Genomic DNA, 22,741 nt, shown 5'->3' with positions numbered 1-22,741 from the left:
TTCTCTGTCTGTCTGTATCTGGTCTATATGCTATCTGTTTCTCTGTCTGTCTGTATCTGGTCTATTGGCTCTCTCTCTCTCTGTTTCTCTGTCTGTCTGTGTCTGGTCTATTTGCTCTCTCTCTCTGTTTCTCTGTCTGTCTGTATCTGGTGTATTTGCTCTCTCTCTCTCTCTGTTTCTCTGTCTGTCTGTATCTGGTCTATTTGCTCTCTCTCTCACTCTGTTTCTCTGTCTGTCTGTATCTGGTGTATTTGCTCTCTCTCTCTCTCTGTTTCTCTGTCTGTCTGTATCTGGTCTATTTGCTCTCTCTTTCTCTCTCTGTGTTTCTCTGTCTGTCTGTATCTGGTCTATTTGCTCTCTCTCTCTCTCTCTCTCTCTCTCTGTTTCTCTGTCTGTCTGTATCTGGTCTATTTGCTCTCTCTCTGTGTTTCTCTGTCTGTCTGTATCTGGTCTATTTGCTCTCTCTCTGTGTTTCTCTGTCTGTATCTGGTCTATTTGCTCTCTCTCTGTTTCTCTGTCTGTCTGTATCTGGTCTATTTGCTCTCTCTGTGTTTCTCTGTCTGTCTGTATCTGGTCTATTTGCTCTCTCTCTCTCTCTCTCTCCCTCTCTCTCTCTGTTTCTCTCTGTCTGTATCTGTGTGTGTGTGTCTGTGTCCAGGAGGTTGTGGCCCACTGGATAGCAGAGTGTCGCCTGGCAATAGACCAGACTCGCCTACTGACCCTGCATGCTGCTCACGCTCTGGACACACTGGGCAGCAGGAGCGCCCGGAAACAGGTAACACGCACACCTCATTAGCAGAACAAACCGCCTAATTGTCTCCCTAACTGTTATGTGACCGTTCTGAATGTAATATGGCTAAAAAGACTGTGCCTGCTTGAAACAGACCGCCTGGTTATGTAAACGTGTGTCTGAAAACGTCAGAATGTCAATGGGTTGTAAATATGAATTACAGCCGTCTGCTTCCTGCTTAGAAAGGTCGGCCTGATATGGCTCTCATGTCACATCTGTATTATCAGTCACTGTGCATACACAGAGGCTTTCAGATCTGTCATACAAACACAAACACAAACACACACACACACACACACACACACACACACGGTTATATTCCGAGCTGGCCTGTCCCTATCCGAACTCGAAAACCAACCAAGGGACACACAGAGGTGAAGAGTCACCCGAAGTATCTCACATATTAGGACTCTATAATATGATTGACATGACATCAGCCTGATGTGAGAGCTGAACTGAGGTGCACTGACAGGAGAGGTGAGGATAAGGTGAATGGAGGATAGTGGAGATGGAGGGATGAGAGACCCGAGGGTAGATTAGTACATATTTGCATCCCAAATGGCCCCCTACTGTATTCCCTATATAGTGCATTGCTTTTGACCAGAGCCTTGTGCCCCCCCCCCGATGAAAAGAAGTGCACTATATAGGGAATAGGGTTCCATTTGGGATGCACTTCATGAGGTGAGTGAAGGAGCGAGGGTAGGGAAAGGCCCGAGCCAGCGCCCCCACGTTTAATCTGATAAGGGGGGCGCGGGAGACGACAGAGGGGAAGACGCGGCCAACTCATTGTGACGGCATGACCCGTGTCTGAGGTCAGAACAGAACAGAGATGGACTAAGGAGTGACTACAGGAATACAGAGCCGTCACTCACATCTCCTATCATATCACGTCCCCTCACAGACACGATACTGTAGGGTTGGACAAATAGTAGCTCTGATCCAGGGCGATACGCACGGATTGCTGACACTGACAAGGCTCAGCATCAGCAACCCGCACGTAACAGCCTGGGTCAGAGCTAAGCAGATAATGTAGTACTTATTCTACTCATGTAACCAAGGGAATGGAATGCTACGAGATACAGTGACCTTTTCTGTTGATGATGTTTCAGTACCATGTACAGTGAGTCATCAGTAGTTGAAATAGCTTGGAACAGCTGTGCAAATGGAACAGGAGAACCTGAGGCCTATTCAATTAGTGGCTATAGAGAACTATGTTAACAACCTTTCGCCATTATCCTAGAGTTCCACTGGTGTGTGTGTGTGTGTGTGTGTGTGTGTGTGTGTGTGTGTGTGTGTGTGTGTGTGTGTGTGTGTGTGTGTGTGTGTGTGTGTGTCAATCCCGCCACACCCCTGCCTGTGTTCCATCAGTTTCACGGCGTGGAGATTTACCCACAATGCCGAATCCTGCAGGGCTTTGAGTAGCACTCGGCTTACGCTCGGCTCCACACCGCCCGATGTCCTGCTTGTAGCTGTCACAGCAGCACACACACACACCCCACCACCATCAATGTAAGGAGTTATGACAAGGAGTGGTGTCCTGGAGTACCTCGTTTCTTGAATAACACGCTGTGATTCTCCCGAACGCTCACATGAATACAGGGGATTCTCATCTAAAGGCCAGGTGCTGTTTCTGAGAAATATAAGATATCTCTTCCAGGCACAAAGATGTCCCAGGGGTTGGATGATCAAAGCCCTCGGCAACGCTGAACACTCCACCAGCCAGGTTCTTTCCGGGACGCGTGGCTCGCCCAGCCTGCACCCAGAATGGCGCCCCCATTCCCTACGTAGTATTACAGTTCACGAACCTCAAGTGTTACTGGTCCCCCTGTTCATTTCTTAATAATGGTCTCTTGTAGATTGCCATGATCAAGGTGGTTGCTGGCAGGATGGTGTGTAAGGTTGTGGACACTGCCATCCAGGTGTATGGGGGTGCGGGTGTATCCGGAGACTTCCCCCTCGCTCAGATGTAAGTAGCTTTCATTTAGCTAGTTTATTCTTTTGTTGTTTTTTTTAACTGATGTGACTGCTTTGTTGCTTTTTTTGATAGATCAGTATTGATTTTTTTTTTTAGCTTCGTTAGAATCATTCAAAGGAAACTTGATCAATGTTCATTTAGTGATACAGCTGGTGGCATTTCCTTATGCCCCTTGTTTGTTTTGATCCAGACACTGCCAGGCGGTGCTGCAGTGCTGCACATTACAATGTCACAATTGACCTGTCCTCTCGCCCCGGTTTCCTCAGAAAACGGCTTCCTCAGAAAATGTCTACGGTTGTAGCTAGGACTGTGGCGTCATGACATTTTGGCAGCCTGTTATTGTCATGCAAAAGATTGCTGGTCTCACGGTCATTGGCCGTTAATTTAACATAAAGACGTTTAGCCTCCACCCATACAAGCCACATACCAGCCACTGATTACGTGCCATTGGAACATCTACATTAATAAAAGTCTAAGAAATCAATTTAATATACACCATCACAATATAACAATTATTTATTTAAGGCAGGTCTAAAGAAACATTATGATATGAAGAAAACGTATTTCAGAAGAACACTTTTTGAGTTGGTCTACTGTATGTTATCTGGTTATGTACCAGGCCATAGGCTGTAGGCTTGCTCATTTTAGTAGACAAGATATGCCTTTATTTTATATAAAATGATTTTATATTAAGAAGAATATAATTGAACTTAGCTGAATATAATAGACATGATATTTTCCAATTCTGGAGCGAGTGCGCATATGAAGTGGCAATGTTGAGCGTAAAAGTGGTAACTTTAATTGTGAATGATACAAATCTTAGAATGTCTTAGAAATCAAAACATATATGGGCTTCATGAGGCTATTGATGATTTGAGAAATTCGCTTTAAAAAAGCATGCGCTCAGTTCCTTCCCTCAGCCTGCACACGCAGTTCTCTCAAAATGTGATCATGTTTTCACCTATCAGGCTATTCTCAATATAATCCTGTCTTCACTAATATGGGAAATTAGTTTCGATTAAGAATGGTTTATTATCAAATGGGCAGGAACAGGGGCAGGAAAAAAAAAGACGTCCTCCGTATGCACTCCAATAGCGAATGGTTGCCGCTTTCCCTCCGGTTAGTTTTTCACTGATGTGGGGTAGGCTACTTTGGTTTTATAGCGGAGAATGTATTTAATATGAACAGCTGAGAAATACATGTAGTAGCAGCTGTGATCCTCCACTTTCTTGTGGCAACCATCAAAAATCTGCTTTCACACGGGATTGCATATTGAAATGTAGTATAATTGTAGGGTAACTATGTAAGACGCCCTGCACAATCAATGAACCAACAGCATCGCCTAGGCCTACACGTTCTCTCCCAGACTCGTGGATAGAACGTTGTACCAAAGACATCTTAAATCAGTTTTGTTTCATGTTTTTCTGCTGTGCGTAATATGCTGTAGGCTATGTATTGTATGACTGCACAATAATTATTTTTTGCATAAACTGTAATATGCGTTTGGGTGTTTTGAATTAAAGCAGCAATATGTCACTTTTTGGGCTACCCGAACAAATTCACATATAATTTAGAGTAATAGATCTGTCATTTTCATTGAAATCAAGTCTAAGAAGCAGTAGATCTGTTCTATGTGTGCTATTTCTATTTTGCGTCTTTTACTTTCGGTTTTATACACCAGCTGAAAATAACGATATTTTTTTATAAAATATATTTCACAGCAGTTCAGATGGTGCAATGATTCTCTACACCATACTTGCTTGTTTTGTCCAGAAATTAGGCAAACTATTCGAATTTTAACAACCAGGAAATGGCAGAGCATTTAGAAAGCGCTGTCCATTTTTTGTAAGGCTTCGAAACACCCACAATGACCAAGTTTTCCACTCAGTTTCAACCTGGTGTTGAAATTCTTTCTTCAAATGAATCATCACAGGTGAGTTTTAAAAGCAATGATACTGTTTCGATGAAAAGTAGTTTGATTAGATGTTTGATTGCATTTGCATTGATGTCAGAGTGACATATTACCGGTACATGACTGCCGGTGTGGTGGTAATATGGTCACCGCAACAGCTCTAGTCACAGCAGACAAACATTGAGATGGAAAAATGCTTTCTCATGAGGTCGGCAGACAGGCTGCCACTGAGCATCAGCCATGCAGGCAGTGATGGGTGGCAGCTCAACGCTTACAATGGAAGATACACAGGCAATGGGGAAGAAGAGGGGAAAACGGCTTTGAATACCAATGATCAATTACCATTTGTGTGTCTCAAATGCAAACTACAGTACTAATAGTGTAACGGTTTACGTCATCGGATGAGGAAGAGTAGTGGGAACCAAAGCGCAGCAAGTGTTAATGTTTGTTTATTGAACTGAACACTAATATAAAATAACCAGAGAATACATTAAACCGAAACGGTCCCGTACGGTGCAAACACTAAACAGAAAATAACTACCCACGAAACCCATGGGGGGGGAAAAGCTACCTAAGTATAGTTCCCAATCAGAGACAACGATAGACAACTGTCCCTGATTGAGAACCACACCCGGCCAAAAACAAAGAAATACAAAAACATAGAATGCCCATCCCAAATCACACCCTGACCAAACCGAAATAGAGACATAAAAAAGCTCTCTACGGTACACTTTCATCTGATAATAGGCTAATTACTCCTTTCCATCCTAACACAGTATTAGCCTAATCTTCCAGTCTGGAGCCGATGTACTGTACACATTGCACAGAAGTTGACATTGTCCCCCTGCTAACATTGTGTGGGATCTTTTTTTACAAGGTGTATCAATGGCCACACAATGTGGTCAAGTTCTTTCTCTCTCACCTCAAGGCTACAGGGTATTTAACTGTCTCTGTGAGGTCTTAAGCAATACACGTTTCTATTGCATGTTCGGATGCTGCTGGATCACCACAATCAGCTACAGTATGTTCTAAATAATAATTGTTGTTGTTTAGATGAAGTATGACAAGGGTTCATTCATCAGTGCACACTCCAGTAAAATGTACCAAAACGTTTTGAAACGAAAACAAGCGCTTCTTAACCGGACGTGTTCCGGGAGTACCTCCTTGCTTCAGTCCCTTTTCTTCCGTTTGGTGCCTAATAAATACAACCCATTTTGTCCCTCCACAGGTATGCATACGCCAGGACTCTGCGCATAGCAGACGGGCCAGACGAGGTGCACATGTCGTCCATCGCCCATCTGGAGCTCAGGGACCAGATGAGAAAAGCCCAGGCCAAGCTGTGAGGTCTTGCAAAGGGGTTAACAGGATGGGTTAACACACAGGCAGCCCTCAGGGTAGCGGAAGGGTTAATAGAGGTTTTAACACAAATTAAGAGTGCCGTTACGGAGCTTCATCTGTCACTGGAGCTACGGCGATTGATTGACAGGCCAATCTCACCTACTAATCACTGGATGCCAATCGTAGATCTCCACATACAGAGATTCTGAGATTTGTTTATTTTTTTAAATTTTACCTTTATTTAACCAGGCAAGTCAGTTAAGAACATATTCTTATTTTCAATGACGGCCTGGGAACAGTGGGTTAACTGCCTGTTCAGGGGCAGAACGACAGATTTGTACCTTGTCAGCTCGGGGGTTTGAACTCACAACCTTCCAACGCTCTAACCACTAGGCTACGCTGCCGCCCCTCTGAAACATGATCATGATCAACTCTTGTTTTGCCTTAATGTGATTGTGGGGGAATAGCAGTCTACTATATTATGGTATGAAGATCTGGTAGAGAATGTGTTGTCTGCTGGACTACAGATGGCGCTAACAAAATGGGGTATTGTGTTTATTGATTCAATAGAATTGAGTAATTTATAACTAAAATGACATACACTGCCTTAATATGCTCATAAGATAAGTAAATAAAGATTTGGATATGTGGTAAATCGCATCATTTTATGAATTCACTATGATTATCGCAAGGACTCCTTCAGAGGCATGTTTCACAACACAAATGTTTACGTTTTTACAATTACATTGTGGCTATAATGCCAGGGATTGACTGAAACACCTGCTGAGACTGAAGTTGTCCTAATATGGACACCTTAGACTTGGACCTCACCTTGGATCCTTGCCCTGGAGTCACCAAGCCCTTGTTGACAGTATGTTTACACAGATTTGCCAGGCATTCAAGACTTAACTTGTGTGCAAAAACACTCAAACCATCTCCATCAGTTGTCATGAGCTTCCTAGTGCTGGAGAAATTAATTTAAAAAAAAGTTTATTCTTTCTTTCTACCAAATTAAGTTGGACTTCTAGAACAGATGGCTTTCAGTCTTACATCTTCAGGATTGTTTTCCCCCGCTTAGCAACTGGTCCAATGCCCATAAATGTTACAGAATAGTCGTCCTCTCAGCACAAATGTTTGCCTGCTAGTTTAGACTTTGCCCCTGATCCTCCTTGCCTTGGGCATTCACTTTCTGCAGCCCAAACGGCCCCCCTCTTCCTTTACATACCGCACTACTTTTGACCAGGGCCCATAGTGCTCTGGTCTAAGGTAGTGCACTATGTAGGGATAAAGGTGCCATTTGGGGATCTGACATCTGTAATTGAATCTGTGACAGCCTGTTTTTGGGGAATAGTGAAATGTACTAGTCCATTTGTCAAGGTGAAGCCCAACTCTGTCATAGACTAAACTGAAAATAACAACCCTCTGTAGACTTATCAAATGTATTTATAAAGCCCTTTTTACATCAGCCAATGTCAAAGCGCTGTACAAACAGCAAGCAATGCTGATGTAGAAGCTGCGGCAAGCTCTCATGACGTATCCTCCTACATTTGAATCCGATATATGCACAGAATTACCAAAGAATCACCTTTTTAAAAATACAATTCTGTAAAAAAACAAAAATGTGTCTATACTTGTCCTCAGCAATGTGTTTCCATTATACGTATATATTATAATGTAACATTTTAAAATACATGTAAAAACCAATATGTTTACGAAGAAGATAATATATAAAGATAATATATAAAGTACAGTTAATTAAAGCAGTAGCGCTTCAGCAAATCACTTCTTCGGCAAACAAAGTTTTTTCTTCCGTGCGCTCATCTTGCGTCTCTGTCCCTGGGGAAAGAGTCAAGTTATTTATTTGTTCAAGTCAAACATTTACTTTCGATAGAGAGTCACAAATAAATGTAACAGATTGGTGAACAGTTTTGAACTATTTTGTAATTGGTTTTTAAATGTTCTGGATGAACTCTGTGCATGCTTAACATGTTTACCCTGCTTGCTAACAGAATTTAGCTCTGGGGACAAAAAAAAAGTTTGACTCAGATGGGTGGGGGTGGGAATTGTGGGGTGGGGCGAGTCGTCCCATAATGGAATACGCTCCGGCTCGTCCTTTTGGCTTCGCCTTCCTCTCATTCTGCACCTGCCTCCGTACTCTTACCTGGAAGATTGATTGACTCAGATGGGAGGGGGGGGATTTTGTGGGATGAGTCGACTCGTCCCGCAACGGAATACGCTCCGACTCGTCCTCTTGACTTCACCTTCTTCCTCTCATTCTGCACCTGCCTCCGTACTCTGGTTACCTGGAAGAGCAATGACATGACGTAAGACTTCAATGACACAAGGTTGAATGCAGGTCGACCGAGCATTGCTAAGGTAGCCTCTCAGAGACTTGGGCAACTCTTGCTTAGACGGTGGCCGTCCTAATATGGACACCGTACATGTACCGTGTCATGTCAGTATGTTTGAGGATCTCACGAAACAAACCGTTCTGATATTTTAATATGGACCCTTATCATATGATGGTCTGATCCTGTGTTGTCCTGGTATGTTGTGTACCTGTAGGGAGGCAGTGGGGTTGTTGCTGAGGAGAGAGAAGGATCCCACTCTGGATTTATACTTGTTCTTCTTGGTCCCCAACTGGCCTAGGTGTCTCCTGGCCCGCTCTGTCTGGAGGAACAACATTCCCGTGGGATCATTTAGAAACTAGAAGGGGATACTGTATGTTAAAAAGGAGGCTGGTGAAGGGAGGACAGCTCATAATAATGACGAATAGATAAATGTAACGGTATAAAGAAACCATGGAAACAGTGTTTGATGCGGTTCCATTTATTCCATCCCAGGCATGAGCCCCTCCTATTTACAATGACACCAGCCATCCCTGGTGTGTTAGCACACCAAGTGCTTCACGAAAGCAACTCAGGATTTTTTTTTAAACCTCCAGTGCACCTTCGCATTCTTGCTTACTCCACTGTTTCTAAGGGATCGCAAAAAATGACAACAGAACAGCCCCATTGGATCTTTTGAGACCTCTCCCTCCTGTCTTCATCTATCTCTCCTCCCTCCTTCCCTTTCTTCAGTCTTACCTGAACTTTGATGAGTGTGTTGGGGAAGCCCTCGGCTGAGAAGGACCCAGGAAGAAGGGAGTTCCTCCCCAACTGTCTCTTCTGTCTGTCCAATAGCACATCCGATGGCAAGTCGTCACCTAGCCACATCTTTTAAGACATAAATGAGGCATTCATTACATTCGTAATGAATGTGGAGCAATTTTAGAGGGCTGAAAAGCATAATATGCATGCACTGCCCTTACAGGAAGAACAACTCGAATTCCACGTGATAATGGGAAAAGCAACACATGTTATCACGTGTAACACGAAACTACACATGTGAAAACATGATCTTGTGAAATAAATGTGACATGAGTTTTTCACGTCAAAATGCAATTCCACATGAGAGTTTGATTTTTACGTGAACATTTCTGCTCAACTTGTGAAATCGGCTAAATGCAATTTTTGCATGTGTCACTGCAAATTATACATGTTTTTTTATCCGACTGGCGCAGCAGTCTAAGGCACTGCATCTCAGTGCTAGAGGCATGTCCAGTTATCAGTTAATCAAACCATTCTGCCATTGATTTAAGTGGACTTATTTCAGCTATTTAAAAGCTCTGAATAGTTGTCTGCTGTTTGTGCACGATATTATTCTGTTTTAATGTTACTCCTGAATTACTATGATAACTATAATAGTTTTTCTTGAGTGTATTTGAAACAAAGCTGAGGTTTTACTTAAGTCCAAAGTGCAGGAATACCAGTGAAATCAGTCATTGACACAGATATGGCGGCGTAGCAGGAAGATTGGACTGCCACGAAACTAGAGGTTGTGGTTCATCTATGTCAACGTGTGTTAAATACGTCAATTGCAAACCCTACGTTAAAAGCACTGTTTTGTGTGTGTGTGTGTGTGTGTGTGTGTGTGTGTGTGTGTATCCTAATTACACTTTTTTGTTTTTAGGTCATCTGTGAAATATCATTTGAAAAATATTCCCACGTGCAAAACGTGGAAATTTCACAGGTGAAATCATGGTTTTTCCGTAAGGGTGTGACTTCTGCAATACAGTAGTGTTGTATAACTATGGACAGTTACAGTAGACCAATTGGTTGTAGTGTATTACAGTTGTTGGTAGTCTTTATATAAATGCTTACACCAAGTGCAGAGAGTGCCCCAAGTTGTCCTCGCTGTTGGGCACAAGAAAGCTATTTATTCCATTAAAATCATTCATGCAGTTTGGGAAAAATTAAACGCCTTCCGCAAATGTACTTGTATTATGTGCAGCCAAAGACATCTGCCTAGAGTCAGAGCATCAGACAGATGTCTTATCTATTGAATCCACATGCATCGTGTGTGTGTGTGTGTGTGTGTGTGTGTCATGAATTTGTTGAATTGATATTTAATATTAATAGTCAATATCTTAGGACAACAAGCATTTTAGTTGCATTGATCTTAGTGTCTCATTGGAATCAAATGCCTCCTGGGAGGTTATCATTAGAGCCATATGTCATGCATACGACCAACCCAGAGTGGGAAGTAATCCAGTACAAAGTGGGATCCCACAGTGATAGAGAACAGGCTGTGGTAGGATGTCTTTGTGGGGGAGAGGCTCATATACCTGTGGCTGTTTCTGGTTATGGGTCTTTCTTGCAGCAGATGGCTTCAGGCGCACAAGCCCTTCATTCTGTGAGAAGAATGTTTTAGCACATGAAAAAAAAGTATTTATGTGTGTAATAACACCAACCCCACTCATATGCAATTACAACATGTTTGTACGTTATTACATAGGTATAACAGTAACTTAAAGGTCAGTACATGAGCCGTGTACACCCCACAATCCAGTGCAGGGGGAGTGCTCTTCAGGATCACATGTCCCTCAAAACACGGACTCGCCCTGTTCTTTTTTTGTCTCATTTCGTTATTACGAAAACTTTCCGGGTAGTTTGTTTTATCCTGTGCTAGTTGTTGGCGAGCACCGTCAATTACCCCTGTAAAATATTCTGTTCCGTTATCCACATTCACCGTGACCTTGGTGGAAAAACGCACAGGCAAATATATTCAGCGTTGAATTCAAAAGAGATTTCTTCAGTAATGCTGCCCAAGGCAAAAGAGAGCCCAACCACATCTGAAGTTTATCATTGCACACACTGGAATAGTGTAATTACACTCAAAACACATCAAAACCTTCCGCACGGAAAATAAATCTTGACTCAAAAGTCTTTCATGTTGTGGGTGACAATCCACATCAATTGAAATACTGCGTCTGCTGGATCTATTGGCCAGATGAGGATGATTCCGTTGGACAGAGCATGGCGAATGTCCACAAAGAATGTCAACCGCAGAAATGGCAGCTCAAACAGCTCTGTGGCCACACGAAAGGTCTGCCGAGAGTTTGTTCCATCGAGGTTATTCTTGGGTGCATTTGGTAATAGTACGACTGGAGACTAGGTTACTATGAGACTTTGTTTTCAGGTTACTGGAATGTGTAACTCTGTTTAACTCCATGCAAGTGTTCCACTCAAAATATCACATCCTCGACCACTATACATGCACACACTCCATGGAAACAGAAACCTTCCATAGCAGTTACTGGCTTCCTTTGGCTTCTGAGCTAATGTTGTTACTGAAGTGTCTGGGGAAGTGTCTCGAATAGCTCGTAAAAAGCCATTTCATCGTGTTTCATCATGAAAATAATGAAATATAGTAAAATCCGTACAATAAAAAAAAACTCATCCCGGATCTCTCCTTCCGGCACCAACACTTTTCAACTCCATCTACCTGATCAAAGGAGCTCACCCCCAAAACAGAACAGCCTGGATTCCCGATCCCTTACCTTTCCTCCGGTGGTCTGCCCGCTGACACAGTTATTTTCCTGTGATGACCCAGTACAGTCTGCACCATGTGTGAGCTGGGGCAAGCTGCCCTGCAGGCAGAGAAAACTTAGGCACACCCAAAGAGCAACCTCCATGATGGTCCAGGCACTGGGGCCCAGCCCCGTCATCACCCTGCTTTATACCCTCCCCTCCTTACGTAATGACAACCAGATGCAGAGAAACCGGGGCCTTGCCAGCTTCACACAGACAAACAGCGTTGCACAACATCGCAACACAGCGCTCTCTACGCCAGCCAGCGGTTCTGCGGGTTCTCCAAAAACACATCAGTCATCTGGAGAGAGAGAGAGAGAGAGAGAAAGTGTGTGTGTGTGGGACACAGGCTGTTGACAACACTTGAAATATTAGTGGCTCTCCTTTCAGAATATCCTGGAAGAGAGCAGTAGGTTTGAGTTTGTTCCTTGGTTCGCTGAAGAGGCGTCGATCTTTTAACTGGGTTCACACTGCTCAACCTCGCCCGAATGAAATAATGTCTTGAAATATTTTCATGGTATATTTTCATGGTAGACTGCCCCTTTAAACCCTTTCTGTTGGCTTGGAGCTTCTGGTTGTGCCGAGGGCATGTTTAGTCCACCCATATAGTATTTCATTTCCAGAAGTACATCAATCAATGTAAGGGTTCGTCTACAGTAAGTCACAACGGACAGTTTAAGGATAAATTTACAAGCACTAAAGTTAAGACATGTTTTATGCTGGTGTGTTTTTGTGATTCGATTTCGTCAGACCTTTTTGTTTTAAACAAATTGACAAGCATATGGCTGTATCCAAGTAGAGTGAATGAATGTAAGGGGGGGGCTGTCTAGTAGTCTTATTTTGCCATAAAAACAAAACATGCCATTACGAATGAATGTCTTGACCCAGAAATGGCAGGAGAGTGCTTGCTGCACCACGTGTGAAGGACGATGTATGAAAGGATGGAAAGATTGAGTGAGGAGGGAGAGAGGAGAGTAAAGGACATACATTCGTATTCACACTTCTATCGCTGTTCCTCTTGGCTAGAAGGGAATATTACATTGTCCTCAGTTGTGATTGGAAACATGCTGCTGTGAAATACTGAACATAGTGGTGAGTTTATTAATTCTAACTACCGCCTCATGAGACCCTCATCATAGATAAAATGGCTGTGAAAAAAATGAAATTGGATAATATGTCATATTATAATATAATGTATATATGCCTAAAAGGTGGTACCTGACAGGTATGCATGGGGGATAGAAACAAATAAGGTATAGGTAGGATGATGATAGTGTTTCTGTTTTTTACGAAACATAAATATTGTAGGCTTGGAGAGCGACTGACAGTCCAGCAAAAGGGAGACATGGGAGAGTTCAAAACCACGGTCATTTTGGAAACCTTGCTTAGACTGGAATGCAACCCAAGGGAACTATGAACACTCCAACATGTGATACATTTTTATCAGGGCTAACATGTACTTACCATCCATCAGTCCGACAGTCCTTTGGAAAACAACTTGCTTTTGTTTTGGAAAGGAAGACATTTTAAAAATCAAGACACATTTTGGGTTATTTATTCACTTTTACAAACTAATAATATAATTCAGAATCCTATCAGTGTTTGAATTGGGCCGGAACACGGTACTAAGAACCGGCAAATATTCTTGACTACTGGCACCTCTAATAGAATATTGGATTAAAATATGATCAGTATTGGCACCTACATTTAAGATGAGTACGAGCACCCATTTTATTCCATCTAAAGCACTGATTACTATGTATCAAACAAAGCCTCTTTAGAATGGGCAGTAGACATTATCATGTATCTATAGTCAAGTGTCAGTTAAGATAGCACAGAGAAAATGTTAGTACTCCTAGTCTGCCGGGAGTGGATGGGATAGATAGAAATGTCGTAAAAGCTGGGTGCGGGTGGGTGCTGATAAGATAAGGCGGGGCTTTATCTAGCAAAGACCTATAGATGACCTGGAGCCAGTAGGTTTGGCAACTAATATGAAGCGAGGGCCAGCCAACAAGAGCAGACAGGTCACAGTGGTGGGTAGTATATGGGGCTTTGGTGAGAAAACGGATGGCACTGTGATAGGCTGCATCCAATTTGCTGAGTAGAGTGTTGGAGGCTATTTTAGCTATTACAGTGAAAGAATGCCATGCTATTGTTTGAGGAGAAGAACAGTTTTGAAATTTGAAAAGTTATTAATAAACAAATTAGGCAGATTTGGGCAGTCTTGATACAAAATGTTGAACAGAAATGCAATGGTTCATTGGATCAGTCTAAAAAAGTTGCACATTCACTGCTGCCATCTATTGACCAACATCTAAATTGCACCTGGACTGGAATAATACATTATGGCCTTTCTCTTTCATTTCAAAGATGATGGTACAAATAAATAAAAACATTTTTTTTCTTAGTAATATCTTTACCAGATCCTACATTCCCACAAACTTCAAAGTGTTTCCTTTCAAATGGTATCAATAATATGCATAGCCTTGCTTCAGGGCCTGAGCTACAGGCAGTTAGATTTGGGTATGTTATTTCAGGTGAAAATTTAAATAAATGGGCAGATCCTTAAGATAAATTAACTTAAACCACTCATTTGTCAGGCATTGTTCACTTATATCAGTCAACTGTCCAGTTAATGGTGGCCAATATTGAGAGATATTGTGAGGCAACCCTCACATATCTGAAATTGCATGATCAATTGTTTGGTCATGAAAGGCATCCAGGTATTTCCTGCAGCCTATAACTCTGGTGAGGATAGAGCTAAATGTGAGCAATTGCTTCCTGATTGTTTTGCATGAAATAATCAGAAATGTTTAGTTCTATATATATATATGCTTTTCAAGAGGTGATAATATTACAACCAAATAGTTAACATTCATTTAACATTTGAAAACGACACGCAGTTGACAATGGTTTTGGCGTAGCTGCGGGTCTCCTTGCCCCCCCCCTTCCCCCCTCCCCCAGCAGGAAAATCGAACACTCTGCACCTTATTGTGTTACATTATTCATAAAAACCTATATGGACACCCTACTTCAATAAAAAAAAATGTTTTATTTGTCCCACCAAAAAATAATATTTTATATAATGTTGAATCCGTTTCATTGTTAAATGTACCTGCCTCTTGCTCCATGGATAAGTATGAGCAGCTGTTGGAAGACCGTTAAGAAACCATTTGGCAGAGATCTAGGGGAAAATCCACAGCCCATGGATGACAAGGCAACCTTTTGAGAAATATTTTGCCCAAGAACCTGCCCAAGAATCTCCTTATTCATTCTGTTTTCCCATGGATTTAAGTAAATTCTTGTACATCATTGATGAAAAGTGTTTTGGATGTATTTGCATCGCAGTTACTGTTGGCACATAAGCTCCTGATTGCAGAGTCCACTCTCATGCTAGTTGCTTGTTTGTATGGGTAGTGACAAAGTGTTGCTTGACCTGAGCCCATTATTGAAATGTGTGGAGCCTGCCACACAAAGTGTGTCTTAGCAAACAGCTGTGGCTTGAGTAATATTTGAACTATGGAGTACTTGGCAAATTTACTCTTACTCATCCACATTTGTGAAATAAACACAGCCAGGGTAGTTAGAGGGGAGCTTTTCTTTGACTAACAGCCTTCCCCTGACTAAGTCTGGAAGCCTGGGGAGACTCTTAATGTGTGTTGGTTTCCATGGAAGGGAAACAGACACTGTTGTAGTAGACCATGACGACGGGAGTTGGTATCAAGCTCCTCTCTCACTGACCACTGCGAGAGTCATTCACCACTGAGTCATTCAGTGCACAATTGTGGTCCACTGATAACTATGGCCCAGAGTTTCTCCTTGTCAGGTGTGACAGTTGACCCTACTGACAACCGTGTATAATAGTCATTTATACGGTACCTGTAACGGCTTTCTTCCGTCGAAGGAGAGTCGGACCAAAATGCAGCGTGGTTAGTTCGATACATCTTTAATAATGAAAACACGAACAAAAACAACAAATGGACCGTGAAAGCCTATTTGGTGAACACTAACACATAGACAGGAACAATCACCCACGAAACACTCAAAAAAAATATGGCTGCCTAAATATGGTTCCCAATCAGAGACAACGAAAATCACCTGCCTCTGATTAAGAACGCCTCAGGCAACCATAGACTTTCCTAGACAACCCTACTCAGCCACAATCCCAATACCTACTAAAACCCCAATACAAAAACACACCACAAAATAAACCCATGTCACACCCTGGCCTGACCAAATAAATAACGAAAACACAAAATACTAAGACCAAGGTGTGACAGTACCCCCTGAATTCAGCCCCGTTGTTATTTGATTGTGTTACTTTAAAAAACAATTGTTGTTTATTTTTTTGGTAAACATTTTCTAAACTCTTTCTTGAACTGCACTGTTGGTTAAGTGGTTGTAAGTACACATTTCACAGTAAGATCTACACTTGTTGTATTCGGCGCACGTGACAAATAAATTGGATTTGATTGAGATTTTTTTGACTGGCAGACCAAACTGTCCGGGTAGCAAGTCATTCAAGGGAAACTTCACAGCTAAACACTATTTGGGGTGAGAGGTGTTTCAGACATAGTTATTATGCACTATAGTGGTATTTTTGCATTTTCGCCCCAGGAGAGTTCAACCAATGATGTCATCGGTTGATTGAGCCTGCTGTCTGATGTAAAAATGAATGGAGTCATGTTTTGTAGCAATAATTTCAGCCTTTATATTTTGCCAATTGTATGATCACACTAGCAGCGGGTAGATATAGTTGTTCCTTGTTCAATAGAGCCATTGGACTTGTCTCAACAATGTCCTATCTGCCATGACATTGCAGGATATTTAGGTTGACACATTTTCCCTGGCTTGGTAACGACTACAGCCTGACGGGAGCCCTACTTCCTTGTCCAGTTGCGTTCCCACCCTCGAAAGCGGGCTTTTCAAAACGGGGGCGGTATTAGTTTCTACACAAGAGTTATGTTACAGGACGAATATTTAGTTTTTGAATATTGTTTTATATAAGAAACACAGCCCTATTTATTTGAGCCGGAATACACTGAAGAGGAGTTGTGACAATGAGAAAAATAATTGCAAGACCAGCAAGCCGCTGCTCCTGACTCTGGGGAGCCACGGTCAGACAACAACTGGTGGTGCTTGGACCTCACCTTGGATCCTTGCCCTGGAGTCACCAAGCCCTTGTTCTGACAGTATGTTTACACAGTAGATTTGCCAGGCATTCAAGACTTAACTTGTGTGCAAAAACACTCAAACCATGTCCATTAGTTGTCATTAGCATCTCCATTGGCATGACCTTCCTAGTGCTGGAGAAATTAATTAAAAAAATATTTCTTTCTACCAAATTAAGTTGGACTTCTAGAACAGATGGCTTACAGAGTCTTACATCTTGAGGATTCCCCCCCCCCACTAGCAACTGGTCCAATGCCCATAAATGTTACAGAATAGTTGTCCTCTCAGCACAAATGTTTGCCTGCTAGTTTAGACTTTGCCCCTGATCCTCCTTGCCTTGGGCATTCACTTTCTGCAGCCCAAACGGCCCCCCTCTTCCTTTACATACCGCACTACTTTTGACCAGGGCCCATAGTGCTCTGGTCTAAGGTAGTGCACTATGTAGGGATAAAGGTGCCATTTGGGGATCTGACATCTGTAATTGAATCTGTGACACCCCTCCCCCCACCTATTTTCTGAATAACTTCTGGCAGTTTCTCAGATCCCGTTGTGTGGGAATTCAAGGTGTTGCTCTGGGCAACAGGGAGGGAGAATTGGGAAGATTTATTGGACTAAAGGAACAGTCTGTTTTTTGGGAATAGTGAAATGTACTAGTCCATTTGTCAAGGTGAAGCCCAACTCTGTCATAGACTAAACTGAAAATAACAACCATCTGTAGACTTATCAATCAAATGTATTTATAAAGCCCTTTTTACATCAGCCAATGTCACAAAGCGCTGTACAAACAGCAAGCAATGCTGATGTAGAAGCTGCGGCAAGCTCTCATGACGTATCCTCCTACATTTGAATCCGATATATGCACAGAATTACCAAAGAATCACCTTTTTAAAAATACAATTCTGTAAAAAAACAAAAAAATGTGTAAATCAGCAGATTATAAAAGACAATATTAAAGGGGCTCTCAAAGATACTGTATACTTGTCCTCAGCAATGTGTTTCCATTATACGTATATATTATAATGTAACATTTTAAAATACATGTAAAAACCAATATGTTTACGAAGATAATATATAAAGTACAGTTCATTAAAGCAGTAGCGCTTCAGCAAATCACTCGTTTAATTAAATGCTTTGTGGAGCACATATTCTTTTTTTTTCTTCCGTGCGCTCCTCTTGCGTCTCTGTCCCTGGGGAAAGAGTCAAGTTATTTATTTGTTCACGTCAAACATTTACTTTTGATTTAGAGTCACAAATAAATGTAACAAATTGGTGAACAGTTTTGAACTATTTTGTGTAATAGGTTTTTAAATGTTTTGGATGAACTCTGTGCATGTTTAACATGTTTACCCTGCTTGCAAACAGAATTTAGCTCTGGGGACAAAAAAAGTTTGATTGATTGACTTAGATGGGGGGGGTTGTGTGGGGTGGGGCGAGTCGTCCCATAATGGAATACGCTCCGGCCCGTCCTTTTGGCTTCGCCTTCTTCCTCTCATTCTGCACCTGCCTCCGTACTCTGGTTACCTGGAAGATTGATTGACTCAGATGGGAGGGGGCAGATTTTGTGGGGTGGGGCGAGTCCCGCAACGGAATACGCTCCGACTCGTCCTCTTGGCTTAACCTTCTTCCTCTCATTCTGCACCTGCCTCCGTACTCTGGTTACCTGGAAGAGCAATGACATGACGTAAGACTTCAATGACACAAGGTTGAATGCAGGTCGACCGAGCATTGCTAAGGTAGCCTCTCAGAGACTTGGGCAACTCTTGCTTAGACGGTGGCCGTCCTAATATGGACACCGTACATGTACCGTGTCATGTCATCAGTATGTTTGAGGATCTCACGAAACAAACAGTTCTGATATTAACATATGGACCCATATCATATGATGGTCTGATCCTGTGTTGTCCTGGTATGTTGTGTACCTGTAGGGAGGCAGTGGGGTTGTTCCTGATGAGAGAGAAGGATCCCACTCTGGATTTATACTTGTTCTTCTTGGTCCCCGACTGGCCTAGGTGTCTCCTGGCCCGCTCTGTCTGGAGGAACAACATTCCCGTGGGATCATTTAGAAACTAGAAGGGGATACTGTATGTTACACAGGAGGCTGGTGAAGGGAGGACAGCTCATAATAATGACTGGAATGGATAAATGTAATGGTATCAAGAAACCATGGAAACCGTGTTTGATGCGGTTCCATTTATTCCATCCCAGGCATGAGCCCCTCCTATCTACAATGACACCAGCCATCCCTGGTGTGTTAGCACACCAAGTGCTTCACGAAAGCAACTCAGGATTTAAAAAAAAACCTCCAGTGCACCTTCGCATTCTTGCTTACTCCACTGTTTCTAAGGGATCGCAAAAAATGACAACACATCAGCCCCATTGGATCTTTTGAGACCTCTCCCTCCTGTCTTCATCTATCTCTCCTCCCTCCTTCCCTTTCTCCAGTCTTACCTGAACTTTGATGAGTGTGTTGGGGAAGCCCTTGGCTGAGAAGGACCCAGGAAGAAGGGAGTTCCTCCCCAACTGTCTCTTCTGTCTGTCCAATAGCACATCCGATGGCAAGTCGTCACCTAGCCACATCTTTTAAGACATAAATGAGGCATTCATTACATTCGTAATGAATGTGGAGCAATTTTAGAGGGCTGATGCATGCGTCACTGTAAATTATACATGTTCTTTTATCCGACTGGCGCAGCAGTCTAAGGCACTGCATCTCAGTGCTAGAGGCATGTCCAGTTATCAGTTAATCAAACCATTCTGCCATTGATTTAATTGGACTTATTTCAGCTATTTAAAAGTTCTGAATAGTTGTCTGCTGTTTGTGCATGATATTATCCTGTTTTAATGTTACTCCTGAATTACTATGACAACTATAATAGTTTTTCTTGAGTGTATTTGAAACAAAGCTGAGGTTTTACTTAAGTAAGTCCAAAGTGCAGGAATACCGGTGAAATCAGTCATTGACACACATATGGCGGCGTAGCAGGAAGATCGGAATGCCACGAAACTAGAGGTTGTGGTTCATGTATGTCAACGTGTGTTAAATACATCAATTGCAAACCCTACGTTAAAAGCACTGTTTTGTGTGTATCCTAATTACACTTTTTTTGTTTTCAGGGCATCATCTGAAATATCATGTGAAAAATATTCCCACGTGAAACTTCCATGTGCAAAACGTGGAAATTTCACAGGTGAAATCGTGGTTTTTCCGTAAGGGTGTGACTTCTGCAATACAGTAGTGTTGTATAACTATGGACAGGTACAGTAGACCAATTGGTTGTAGTGTATTACAGTTGTTGGTAGTCTTTATATAAATGCTTACACCAAGTGCAGAGAGTGCCCCAAGTTGTCCTCGCTGTTGGGCACAAGAAGGCTATTCCATTAAAATCATTCATGTAGTTTGGGAAAAATTAAACGCCTTCCGCAAATGTACTTGTATTAAGTGCAGCCAAAGACATCTGCCTAGAGTCAGAGCATCAGACAGATGTCTTATCTATTGAATCCACATGCATCGTGTGTGTGTGTGTGTGTGTGTGTGTGTGTGTGTGTGTGTGTGTGTGTGTGTGTGTGTGTGTGTGTGTGTGTGTGTGTGTGTGTGTGTGTGTGTGTGTGTGTGTGTGTGTGTGTGTGTGTGTGTGTGTGTGTGTGTGTGTGTGTGTGTGTGTGTGTGTGTGTGTGTCATGAATTTGTTGAATTGATATTTAATATTAATAGTCAATATCTTAGGACAACAAGCATTTTAGTTGCATTGATCTTAGTGTCTCATTGGAATCAAATGCCTCCTGGGAGGTTATCATTACAGAGCCATATGTCATGCATACGACCAACCCAGAGTGGGAAGTAATCCAGTACAAAGTGGGATCCCTCTGTGGTAGAGAACAGGCTGTGGTAGGATGTCTTTGTGGGGGGAGATGCTCATATACCTGTGGCTGTTTCTGGTTATGGGTCTTTCTTGCAGCAGATGGCTTCAGGCGCACAAGCCCTTCATTCTGTGAGAAGAACGTTTTAGCACATGAAAAAAAAGTATTTATGTGTATGTAATAACACCCCAACCCCACTCATATGCAATTACAACATGTTTGTACGTTGTTATTACATAGGTATAACAGTAACTTAAAGGTCAGTACATGAGCCGTGTACACCCCACAATCCAGTGCAGGGGGGAGTGCTCTTCAGGATCACATGTCCCTCAAAACACGGACTCGCCCTGTTCTTTTTTTGTCTCATTTCGTTATTACGAAAACTTTCCGGGTAGTTTGTTTTATCCTGTGCTAGTTGTTGGCGAGCACCGTCAATTACCCCTGTAAAATATTCTGTTCCGTTATCCACATTCACCGTGACCTTGGTGGAAAAACGCACAGGCAAATATATTCAGCGTTGAATTCAAACGAGATTTCTTCAGTAATGCTGCCCAAGGCAAAAGAGAGCCCAACCACATCTGAAGTTTATCATTGCACACACTGGAATAGTGTAATTACACTCAAAACACATCAAAACCTTCCGCACGGAAAATAAATCTCGACTCAAAAGTCTTTCATGTTGTGGGTGACAATCCACAACAATTGAAATACTGCGTCTGCTGGATCTATTGGCCAGATGAGGATGATTCCGTTGGACAGAGCATGGCGAATGTCCACAAAGAATGGCAACCGCAAAAATGGCAGCTCAAACAGCTCTGTGGCCACACGAAAGGTCTGCCGAGAGTTTGTTCCATCGAGGTTATTCTTGGGTGCATTTGGTAATAGTACGACTGGAGACTAGGTTACTATGAGACTTTGTTTTCAGGTTACTGGAATGTGTAACTCTGTTTAACTCTATGCAAGTGTTCCACTCAAAATATCACATCCTCGACCACTATACATGCACACACTCCATGGAAACAGAAACCTTCCATAGCAGTTACTGGCTTCCTTTGGCTTCTGAGCTAATGTTGTTACTGAAGTGTCTGGGGAAGTGTCTCGAATAGCTCGTAAAAAGCCATTTCATCGTGTTTCATCATGAAAATAATGAAATATAGTAAAATCCGTACAATAAAAAAAAACTCATCCCGGATCTCTCCTTCCGGCACCAACACTTTTCAACTCCATCTACCTGATCAAAGGAGCTCACCCCCAAAACAGAACAGCCTGGATTCCCGATCCCTTACCTTTCCTCCGGTGGTCTGCCCGCTGACACAGTTATTTTCCTGTGATGACCCAGTACAGTCTGCACCATGTGTGAGCTGGGGCAAGCTGCCCTGCAGGCAGAGAAAACTTAGGCACACCCAAAGAGCAACCTCCATGATGGTCCAGGCACTGGGGCCCAGCCCCGTCATCACCCTGCTTTATACCCTCCCCTCCTTACGTAATGACAACCAGATGCAGAGAAACCGGGGCCTTGCCAGCTTCACACAGACAAACAGCGTTGCACAACATCGCAACGCTCTCTACGCCAGCCAGCGGTTCTGCGGGTTCTCCAAAAACACATCAGTCATCTGAAGAGAGAGAGAGAGAGAGAGAGAGAGAGAGAGAGAGAGAGAGAGAGAGAGAGAGAGAGAGAGAGAGAGAGAGAGAGAGAGAGAGAGAGAGAGAGAGAGAGAGAGAGAGAGAGAGAGAGAGAGAGAGAGAGAGAGAGAGAGAGAGAGAGAGAGAGAGAGAGAGAGAGAG

General features: G+C 42.6%; 3 protein-coding genes across 5 annotated transcripts in view; 1 reads left to right on the top strand and 2 right to left on the bottom strand.

The window, feature by feature from the left end:
- LOC123991091 (acyl-CoA dehydrogenase family member 11-like) overlaps window positions 1-6,670 on the top strand; it is a 99,003-nt gene extending 92,333 nt beyond the window's left edge. For both annotated transcript variants that reach the window (XM_046292293.1, XM_046292292.1), the window contains exons 18-20: window positions 659-775; window positions 2,647-2,756; window positions 5,906-6,670. In XM_046292293.1, coding sequence (XP_046148249.1) covers window positions 659-775; window positions 2,647-2,756; window positions 5,906-6,020 — 342 coding nt within the window. In that variant the 3' untranslated portion in view covers window positions 6,021-6,670. The remainder of the gene's footprint in view (window positions 1-658; window positions 776-2,646; window positions 2,757-5,905) is intronic.
- On the bottom strand, window positions 5,111-12,079 carry LOC123991095. Of its 2 annotated transcripts, none has more exons than XM_046292298.1 (6): window positions 11,897-12,079; window positions 10,682-10,747; window positions 9,102-9,230; window positions 8,575-8,721; window positions 8,177-8,318; window positions 5,111-7,851 (listed from the first exon to the last, which is right to left on the bottom strand). In XM_046292298.1, exons 1-6 carry the CDS (start codon window positions 12,062-12,064, stop codon window positions 7,787-7,789), a joined length of 717 nt encoding a protein of 238 aa, XP_046148254.1. In that variant the 5' UTR covers window positions 12,065-12,079; the 3' UTR covers window positions 5,111-7,786. The 2 variants fall into 2 exon arrangements, with proteins under 2 accessions (XP_046148254.1, XP_046148255.1); XM_046292299.1 differs by having other exon boundaries at window positions 8,575-8,685.
- A 5,735-nt stretch (window positions 12,080-17,814) lies between these two features.
- Window positions 17,815-22,425, bottom strand: LOC123991096. Its single transcript, XM_046292301.1, has 6 exons — window positions 22,243-22,425; window positions 21,020-21,085; window positions 19,548-19,676; window positions 19,019-19,129; window positions 18,621-18,759; window positions 17,815-18,286 (listed from the first exon to the last, which is right to left on the bottom strand). The coding sequence occupies exons 1-6, from the start codon at window positions 22,408-22,410 to the stop codon at window positions 18,222-18,224; spliced, it is 678 nt and encodes a 225-aa protein (XP_046148257.1). The 5' UTR covers window positions 22,411-22,425; the 3' UTR covers window positions 17,815-18,221.
- Window positions 22,426-22,741: the final 316 nt, after the last annotated feature.

This window comes from Oncorhynchus gorbuscha, linkage group LG12, assembly GCF_021184085.1.
Source record: "Oncorhynchus gorbuscha isolate QuinsamMale2020 ecotype Even-year linkage group LG12, OgorEven_v1.0, whole genome shotgun sequence".
Lineage (NCBI taxonomy): Eukaryota > Metazoa > Chordata > Actinopteri > Salmoniformes > Salmonidae > Oncorhynchus > Oncorhynchus gorbuscha.
The sequence above is the reverse complement of the archived record's forward strand: the minus strand, read 5'-3'. Positions and strand labels throughout refer to the sequence as shown.